The sequence below is a fragment of the Mytilus trossulus genome, chromosome 3 (genome assembly GCF_036588685.1).
Source record: "Mytilus trossulus isolate FHL-02 chromosome 3, PNRI_Mtr1.1.1.hap1, whole genome shotgun sequence".
In the NCBI taxonomy this organism is placed as follows: domain Eukaryota; kingdom Metazoa; phylum Mollusca; class Bivalvia; order Mytilida; family Mytilidae; genus Mytilus; species Mytilus trossulus.
This window is the reverse complement of record NC_086375.1, coordinates 29,733,394-29,744,271: the sequence shown is the minus strand read 5'-3', so window position 1 is coordinate 29,744,271 and position 10,878 is coordinate 29,733,394. Positions and strand designations below refer to the sequence as shown.

The window sequence follows — 10,878 nt, the reverse complement described above, 5'->3', positions numbered from 1 at the left end:
ACACGAATGCGGCCACTTTCATTTTACACGAAAACCGTCTACAATTTAACTAAAATCCAAGAATTTTGAAGATTTTAGTAATTTACCATGATTTAATGGTGCTAGTACCCGAACTATGTGCATTGTATTGTCAAAAACAGTCCATATTTATGTAGCAGAAGCATTCTACTGTCTAATAAATAACTAAAAGTTTACATTTGAACAATTTTATAAAACTGCTATATTTTAGAGTTGTTTCCTTGACACTCATATCACGTCTTCTTATGTCTTTATAGTAGTTGTTTTCAAATTTAATGAAAGAGACTGAAATATAAAAAAGTAAATCTAAAAACACTGAACTCCGAGGAAAATTCAAAACAGAAAGTCCCTTATCAAATGACAATATCAAAAGCTCAAACGAATGGACAACACCTGTCATATTCCTGACTTCGTACAGAATAAAAGATAACGACTTTTGAATATAATACAAATTATCATGCTTGGCTTCTCTATCCTTCCAATATAGATATTAGAAATGTTTTAGCCTAGGATCCGTGTTGAAGACCGTATCTTGACCTATAATTGGTTTACTTTTATAAATTGTGACTTGGATGGAGAGTTGTCTCATTGACACTCATACCACATCTTCCTTTATCTATTTTCTATTATTCTTAAACAACCAAATCGTACAAACATGTATGTATGCGTGCATTCATTCTCATTCTGTATCTTCATATTTCTAGTCACATATATTTTAAAGGTAAAAGATAGCATTATCAAGTATTGAGTAGGTAGTATTAGCCTTTGTATGTGTTTATCAACAAAAAAAGTTGATTGTTTAATCTTGCGACTAATTTGAATTTTAATATCCTCTACATATTTCTTGATCTATTTGTTTGAAGATTATAGACATGGCTACTTTTGTTACAACTGAAATGCATACTTGTGGACAGCCTATCAGAATAGTAGAAAAAGGGTTTCCGAAAATACATGGGGACACACTTCGAAAAAAGATGGACTATCTGATACAATACCATGATCATCTCCGAAAGCTCTTGATGTGGGAACCACGAGGACACTTTGATTTGATTGGTGTAATCTTGGTTCAACCAGATCATCCCGATGCTGACATTGGTGCTATTTTTATGCATAATGAAGGATATGGACCTATGTGTGGGGATGCTACTATGTCGTTAGGAAGATATTTAGTAGATAAAGGCATAGTTAGAAATTCTACTATACCCCAAACAGTTGTGAAAATCCAATGCCCCTGTGGTCTTGTCGAGGTCCGTGTCCAGAACAATGGAAAGAAAACAGGAGCTGTAAGCTTTTTAAGTGTTCCTTCATTTTTGTATGCAAAAGGTATAACATTTTAAAAATTAATACACCCTGTTAAAACTTTCGTTATTAGTTTTAATCGTTGCATGGATCTCTGAATTGATCGAGGATCCTGTTGCGGATGTTTTATTTAGTGAGGCTTTCAGAAAAAATATACGTCGCCAATTCATTATGAATGTTGTAGATTAAACTGCCCAATTCAGTGCAGAATATCAAAATAAGAAAACGTGTTTTACTTGTGACATTAGACCAAAAAACGTAATAGTCGCAACTATCGATCACCATCAGATCCACAACAATGAGAAAAATCATACTGCATAGCAAGCTTTAAAATGCATTTACATGACCATTGTAATAGAATAATAACCCGCTGATTTATTTTCAAAACATGAAACGAAAAGCAAAAAAGATAAGATATACAGTAACAAACGGCAACCACTGGGTTGAAGGCTCCAGGCCCGAAAAAGCCATATAAAATCACAACAGATAAGAACAAACTACTAACAGATCTAGTTGTCTCATTAGCACTCATACACCATCTTTTGATTTTGCCATGTGATTTGTGACTTTCCGATTAAATTTTTGCTAGGAGTTCAGTATTTTTGTAATTTTACTTTTTATTAATAATATAAATATTCTATCATTGTTGGGTTGCATTTTTCGTAATAATTAAACATTGTCAGACTTTTTTAACTTACAATTGTAATTAGGAACCGCTGACATGAAATTGAATAATTAAACAAAACAAAAACCTTCAAAAGTATTAAAAATAAAATAACAAAAAACAGAACTCCGATAAAAATTCAAAGCAGAAAGTCCTTTATTAAATGGCAAAATCAAACTTTTGAACACATCACACGAAGGGACAACAACTGCCACATTCCTGAGTTGGTACACACATTTTCTTATGTGGAAAATGGCGGATGCAATCTTGTCGTCTAGCTAAACCTCTCACTCGTATGACAGTCGTATAAAATTCAATATATATACTAGTATTGATAAAAATGTGTGCACAAAAACAAACATTATAAACGACATAATTGTTTATAGAAAAGCCGGCATCTTCTGTTTCTGATGCATGCACAGCCACGATATGTTGAATTGATAGATAAAATTTAGTCCTGGTATCTATGATGAGTTTATATACAACCACTGGGTCGATGCCACTGCTGGTGGAGATTTATTTTCCCGAGGGTATTACAAGCCCAGTAGTCGGCACTTTTTGTGCTGACATCAATTATCATTGATATTGTTATATGTATAAATAAACTGTTAAAATATTGTTTTGAGTTTTTTGAAATACTAAGGCTTTTCTACCTCAGGAATAGATTAACTAAGCTGTATTTGGCAACACTTTTAGGAATTTTGGATTTCAATGCTCTTCAACTTCGTACTTTGTTTGGCCTTTTTTTTGGGGGGGGGGGGGGGGGGGATTCGAGCGTCACTGATGATTCTTTTGTAGACGAAACGCGCGTCTGGCGTATATATAAAAAAAGTAAGTCCTAGTATCTATGATGAGTTTATTTATATAGCGCTTTATTATTATGTTTATATTTTTTTTTACAGATTTGTCTGTTAATGTATCAGAATTTGGACAAATTGTTGTCGATATTGCCTATGGTGGTGGTTTCTATGCTATTGTTCGTTCTTCACAGTTTAAATTGAAAAATGATTGTTCTTCGGCCAAGATGAAAGAGGCTTCAGGAAAGTTGTTAGGTAATTGTTGTCGTCAAATTAGAAATTTTTGTTGCAAAATATTATCGACGATGTGTTGTCAACAGTGATAAGGATGAGAATGGCCCATGGTTCGTGCAATACTATTCCGGTCGTATTATTTGATATTCATAAAAGAGTCTGTCGTTTTGGACTAACATGAATTGTTTTGTTTAACTCTCCGCATATTGACTCTTCAATTTATATTTTCATGCAATCGATTGTGATACTTTGAAATATCACAATTTTGTAATCGTAAACCTTCATTGCTTCAAAATATTTTTGAACGGTTTTTTTTTTACACTAGATGTTTTAGTTTTAAACGAATACTCTGCTTGCAAAAGTAGGTCAATCAGCATAATTGAAACTCGATTTTGTAGTCACCATATCAATATATTAAAAAATAAATCCTCGCCAAACGTCTTTTGAATGGAATGCAACTCAAATCAAATTTGAACAAAATATTCAGCTCAAAAACGACAGACCTTACAAAGTAAACCTTTGAATCAGTACAATACATGAACGTCCAATGACTATAATTCTGCCAGAGTTCGGACAGTCATAACGAAACACTTTGGTTATAGGTCTCAGTATACCCTAGTGCACGTATTGTACTTTAATGATGTTAAAATATGCAGGCATCGTGAAAAAAAAGATTGATTTTAAATAGCCAAAAAGGTCGAACATCGGTAAAATTGTATGGCCCGTACACTGACAAAGTCACAAAAATGTTCAACTTATTTTGTATTGTGATTGATTTCAGGCGAGCTGAGAACCCATTATAAAGTGAAACACCCAGAAAATAGTGATGCAAACATTTCGTACATATATGGAATTATTGTCACTGATGGGAAGGATGGACACAACGAAGAAGTAACAACAAACTTTACTTTATATGCAGATAATGCGGTATAGTACTCATTATTAAAAAATAATCGTGTTTTCGTTATTTTTTTTATATTGAATGCGTCATGTTGTGCATACTCAGTGTAATACTGGAATTTTATGGTGAAGAAACCGAATTTACTCATTATTGCATAATTCAATGTATGTAACTAAATGTAAGGAAACTTTGAGGGAGACAATTATGTGTCATCTCAAATCGTAAAACAAGTAAACTTTTTCAAATCTTTCAAAAATATGTTGATTCTTTATTGATATAATCCGGAAACTTGAGTACACTTGTCATTAGCCTGTCGAAATTAGCATATTTACTTGAAATTGCAACTTAGGACATAGTTTGTGCGTGATATATACATGAGCAACACCTACCCAAAAAGAATTTTTGTATCATTTATTAGCAAATCATGTTTGGGTAAAGTTTTTATTCATATCTAAATATTATAGACAAGATACTAAAACTAGCATATGTCGGAACTTAGAGCTGCTTCGCACTAAATTTCAAAAAGTTTAATTCATACTGCCAAAATGTGAGTCAAAATCTAAAAATAATAACTACTCAAGTCCGACAAATTAATGTCTAATGTACATCTGAATATTTGCAATATGTAGATTTTTAATATTTTTTGATTTTTCGAATTCATGGGTCAAAAAGTGACCTTATCATACATTTTCTTTTCTTTAGAATAACTTTAGAGTAAAAGGTGGTATATGAGATTAGCCAAAGGTATTTTTCTCCATTATTGACATGATTCAGCATACAATCATACTGCTTTTATTTGTAACACTTCCTTAATTCACATAATCTTATTCCTGTAGTAATTCCAACCTATTTTACTTTTTGGGTATGGATATATAAATCTTTAAATTTCAAATAGTCTTCACTTTTTAGATATTAATAAAAACAATAGAAATTTACAAAGAGGTTTATTACAAACCTTGTTACAAAATGAATACAACTGTGTTATATATTGGAGAAAAATCAAATGATTTCGTTGAACCGTTGGGAATAAAATTAAAAGTGCTAAATTGTCAATAGATATATCATAGCTTCAAAATTCGAAATACAGTGTAAACTTGATTAAGACATCGTTGTCAATATAATGGAATTTTGATGCGACTGTCATGCAGGTGAGAGATTAAGCAAGCTTTTAACGAGGTTTAATCCACCACTTTCTACACAAAAAAATGCCTGTTTCAAGTAAGGAATATGACAGTTATTATCCATTCGTTTGATGTGTTAGAACTTTTGATTTTGCCATATAATTAGGGATTTTCTTTTTTGAATTTTCCGCGGAGTTTAGTCTTTTTGTGATTTTTATTTTTTTTATTTATATAGGTGGGACGAGCACCATGTGGGTCAGGATCGTCTGCTAGGATAGCTCAACAGTACAGTAGGGGACTGATAAAGCTGGATCAAACAAGGATATTTGAAAGTAGAACAGGAGGCAAATACAGAGCGACACCTGTAAAAGCAGTGTCATGTGGAGACTTTGATGCTGTCGTTGTAGAGGTTTCAGGAAATGGACACTACACTGGAACCTCTTCATTTTCACTAGAAGAAGGCGATGAAATAGGAAAAGGATTTTTGATGTCATGATAAAAAAATATCCCAGACTATGACTGTTACATTTGCAAGTGAACGAGTTGTTTTTTTAATTATTAGCTGTATCATATCAGATTTGCTTTGTTATTATCATGCTATTTGCATATTACATTTGTCGTTTTTAATCACGACTTCTGTCCGTTCGTGTCATTCGGCATGTGACTACGTTGGAGATCGGTTCGATGACATACATGGTTAACCCCACAGAATCCTTATCTGCATGTTCAAATCTTAGGGTCTGTAGTTAGAGTAAAAAAAATAACATACAGAACTCCGTGTAAAATTCAAAACGGAAAGCCCCTTAACACATGACAAAATCAAAGGCTCAAAAACATAAAACGAATGATAAACAACTGTCATGTTCTTGGCTTGGTACATGCATTTTATATGTAGAAAATGGGGAATAAAACCTGATTTATAGCTAGATAAAACGTTTAGTTGTTGGACTGTCGCATACAAATCCATTATATTTTTTGTCTTAATTATTTTTCATTTAATGTTATCAGCTTAAATCAAGTCGTGATAATTTCTTTTAGATTTTTTTCACAATTGTTTTTATTCCACAACAGTTTACAGCTTACGGTGACATGTAGGGGTCAACATCTTTTTATTCTTCATCCCATTCGTATTATGTATACTGTACAATTATTCATGTATGTATATCTAATATGAACATTTAGATTATGTAAGTGTAGAAAGACGCCTGACTTCGATTATCTGATGATGTATACATCTTCTTTTAAAGGCATTCAAATCATGGGAATAACATATGTTTGACATAAATTATATACATTTCACAAGGTAGATTTTTCAATGGGACAAAAACTATCAAATTTAAAATGAATATGAATTACACATTTTGTAAACATACAATTCTATTATTCAGTATTTCAAGTTAAAATAAATACGTACATTTAGCGTTTATGTGTTTGTTAACAAAAAATGAAATTGCTAAAATAAATGGTGTCAATTGAATAAACTAAGGAAAACATTATATATATTAATCATAATTTTAGTGGAATTTAGTTTTATTTATAGTTAACCTGTGTATAAAGTCATCAACATTCAAAAACAAAAAAGAGAAGAAAAAAGCAATGCTGTATCTGCAAAAAAAACCCTTCTTTTACCGACAATGAATCATACGATTTTTATATTCAATGTTGTATTTTAGAATGATAAAAGATAACACTTCCATTTAATTGTTTAACGTAGTAAGCTGGTTGAAATAAATGCAAATATTCGAACCGTCAAAGTAAACGATATATCCTGTACAAACTGTATGCTATCAAGCAAATATTACGTCCATTACAGTACCAATTTCAAATTCTGGGAGTGCATTTCAATGTCTCTTCATTTATACACGAGGAGTACATATTTGTAATTTAAAAATAAAAACGGAGTGTTTACAATAGCAGCCGAATATTTATTTAAAGACAAACAAAACATAAATGTCAAATACGCATTGGGAATTTCAAATAATAACTTGAACCTATTTGAAATCAATATTAATGTAACATAAATACGGATTTCAAATAAACTCCTTAACAGGAGATTGCCTATGCATGACATGGACATGTTGAGCTGTTCAAAATGTTATCAAAAAAAAAAATATTATACAGACAACGATGACTAACATATTGTACTAACCTAGTTATGCTTGCTCGATGCATGGGAGCTCCTACGCAGCGAGCAAGCATAAAAAATTACCGAGTGCAGGGATTCAATTTTAATAAATAAAGGCAACAGTAGTATACCGCTGTTCAAAACTCATAAATTCATGGACAAAAAACAAAATTGGGGGTAACAAACTAAAAGCGAGGGAAACGCATTAAATATAAGAGGAGAACAACGACACAACACCGAAACGCAATACACACAGAAACGGACCAAGCATCAGACAAAACACCACGATAATAACAAATATAACATGAAAACCAAATACATGAATTTGGGATAGACAAGTACCGTGCCACGTCTTATCTCAATATCTCAAAAATAAGAGAAAACACAAACGACTCAACGTTAAAATGCAACACACACAGAAACGAATAATAATATAACAATGGCAATCTTCCTGACTTGGTACAAGACACTTTTAAAGGGGAATAAAAGTGGTGGGTTGAACCTGGTTTTGAGGCATGCCAAACCTCGCACTTTAATGGCAAAGTTAAATACTGTGGATTCATTATTATTCGTGGGATACGAATTTTCAAGAATTTCGTTGGTACTGGCAAACCACGAAATTAAATGTTCAACGAATGACAAATTTTACGAAGGCGTGTATGCAGATTTCGATAAAACCACGAAATTAACTACTTATCCACGAATACGTAAGTTTCCCTGAATCCACGAAAATTGCTACCCACGAAAATAAATGAATCCACAGTATAACATTGAAATGACAACATAATATTACAGGACTACAATACAAATAAATAGGAGGACATATTAGACAAAGAAAAACATGATTAATAGATAACAAAAAGCATCAAGTTTAAAATTCAATACGCCAAAAACGCGCCTTGTCCACACAAGACTCACCAGTGACGCCCAGATAAAAAAGATCGAAAGTGAAAAAAGTACAAAGTTGTACAGCACTGAAGATCAAAAGTTGAAAAGGTTTCGCCAAATACGGCATTATTTTTATGCCCGGGATAAGAACATTCTTATTATATAGAACAATTCATGATATTGCAAACAGTAAATTTTATCAAATGAATATGAAAGAGATATACATAAAGAAACTGAAGTATTAACTAATTACAGAAAACTAAACCCGAATACATAATGCCCAGATATAAAAGATCGAAAGTAAAAAAGGTACAAAGTTGTACAGCACTGAAGATCAAAAGTTGAAAAGGTTTTGCCAAATACGGCATTGTTTTTATGCCCAGGATAAGAACATCCTTATTATATAGAATAATTCATGCTATTGCAAACAGTAAATATTAACAAACGAATATGAAAGAGATAAACATAATGAAACTGAAGTATTAACTAATTACAGAAAACTAAACCCGAATAACGTTATACCATGTACCTCCTACTTGTTTTACTCCTTAAAGTTTAACACAGAATAGACACACGAATCTGACAACCGAATCCGTCCAGGCGTCAACGTAATTAAAAAAATGTGACGTCACATACGATGGCGAAAAGGCACAAACGTTATGCCACATTTGAATTTATGAAATTTAGAAACAGCTTGACGTCACATATGAAAAACTATCATTCAAAAGTGAGATAGAATTAGGATTGATTTAAGATTATATTAGAACTAAATACTGATAATTCATTTAAACAAAATGCATATTGCAATACTTATTAATAGCAATTAACTGTAATATATATATTCCAGTTTGTTATGAATCCAACTTCAAACGTAAATAATCGTACAAAATTGAATATAATTAATAAAGGCAGTGATTAATTTTTCTATCCGTAAAACCTAAATATAATAAAAAGACGTCAACACATTTGACAAAATCCGATGAGAATTACAAATATAACATTAAACATGTAAACTAAATACATGAATTTGGGATAAACAAGTACAGAAACACGTCTTATAGTAATGCGTATTCACATTCAGCGAAAAAATCAATCGGGAATAAGTTACGTTTGGTAATTAAAAGATAAGACGACATAATGACAAACCACAATCTATCATGTGGTAAAAATGTCCTTAGATAGTTTGGTTAAAGAGACATCATATGGATCCACCAATTCGTGATGGTGTACATAAAATTTACGGAGTGTCAATTTTAATCTGTCCTCCTCATAACTTTGTTGGAGCAGTTTCTGCGTAAGGAGCACACTCCTGTATATGAAGTCCGGATAGTGTGAACAAGCACGTGAATAACGTATCAATTGTGATATGTAAATGTTCCGGACCATATGAGTATTTGGACCATACGCGTATGGTCATCACCATATGCGTATACTCATATGGTCCGACCATACGCGTATGGTCCGACCGTACGCGTATGGTCGGACCATATGAGTATAATACTCGTTTGGTTATTAACGGGCCGGACCATATAGGTATATATATTTTTTTCAAATTACATTATAAACGTTTCAATAATACAAAAATTTTATCTAAAAAAACAGTGATGGTTTAAAAAATGACAATTTTTTTAATTTTATAATAAAAAAAACTGCGTAAAAATTTAATATTGATGCCATAGTTAGTTTTCATCGCTAGTTACATTCCTGCATTTAGGTTTGGATGACATTCACTTCCACACGGTATCATAGCTTTTTTGCATTTGCAAGAAATTTGTGCACGATCTTTTTCATTTACACATTTTGTTTGCGAGTGAAAAACAAGCCTTTTTTGCAGCTGCGTTCAGTGATACCGAGGTCTTTGGCAATTCTGATGTCTACGGTGTTTTTAAAAAGCTCTAGATCTCAAATATCGTAAAATGACTGCAATACACCATCTTCACAACACAACTTAAATAAATTAATAGTATGCTACTTTCCAGTGACTTCTTATGTAACAGTTCATTAAGAAATTTTTGGAATTTAATTTTTTAGTCGACATATTGCCATTACTCGTATTAACAAATCGGTAGACCATCGGTATAAAATGTGTTTACTTTAAATTTGACAATTAAGTAAAATTAAGTATTTATGTGAAACTTCTTATTATTATTTAGCTTATCTTTTTATTATAATATAATGATAAAATTACCTATATGATAGCGTATTTTGAATGAACGGTCATACCAAATGAAGAGTTTAGAAGTATGAAAAGTAAACTGTAACAGAGTGTTAATTACCCCGACCAAACGCGTATGGTCCGACCATATGAGTATATACCCATATGGTCATGACCATACGCGTATGGTCCAAATACTCATATGGTCCGGAACATAAACACCATACGAAGGGGCAGAGGGTATGTTACTGCTGAGAAATGGGAAATTGATAATTGGGAAGTTGAAATCGTCCCGTTTATCATAGATTTTCGTGTAAAGTCGTCCATCTACGTCAATATTGAGGAAAAGATCAAGGTATGAAGCAGTCCTTCTAGTATCAGTAGTATCCTTAATTTCAAGTTCACTGGGATATATGAGATGTAAGTATTGGCTGTAGTATGAGTTGTTCAATGATAAAACATCATCAATATATCGGAAAGTAAAATTAAAGAATTTCGCAAGGTGCTTTTTCTTTTTGTCTTTTAGAAGGTTCTGAATAAACTCTGCTTCATACGAATACAAAAACAAATCAGCCAGCAGGGGTGCACAATTAGTACCCATTGGAATACCGACTGTCTGTTGAAATATAAATCCTCCAAACTCAACAAATATATTGTCGATCAAAAAGTCCAGCAT

At 32.2% G+C, this 10,878-nt stretch overlaps 1 protein-coding gene across 1 annotated transcript; it reads left to right on the top strand.

Annotated features, from left to right (window-relative positions):
• The first annotated feature begins 886 nt into the window (after nucleotides 1–886).
• Nucleotides 887–6,507, top strand: LOC134709338 (trans-L-3-hydroxyproline dehydratase-like). The gene is made up of 4 exons (XM_063569503.1): nucleotides 887–1,341; nucleotides 2,884–3,033; nucleotides 3,794–3,939; nucleotides 5,270–6,507. The coding sequence occupies exons 1-4, from the start codon at nucleotides 891–893 to the stop codon at nucleotides 5,528–5,530; spliced, it is 1,008 nt and encodes a 335-aa protein (XP_063425573.1). The 5' UTR covers nucleotides 887–890; the 3' UTR covers nucleotides 5,531–6,507.
• Nucleotides 6,508–10,878: the final 4,371 nt, after the last annotated feature.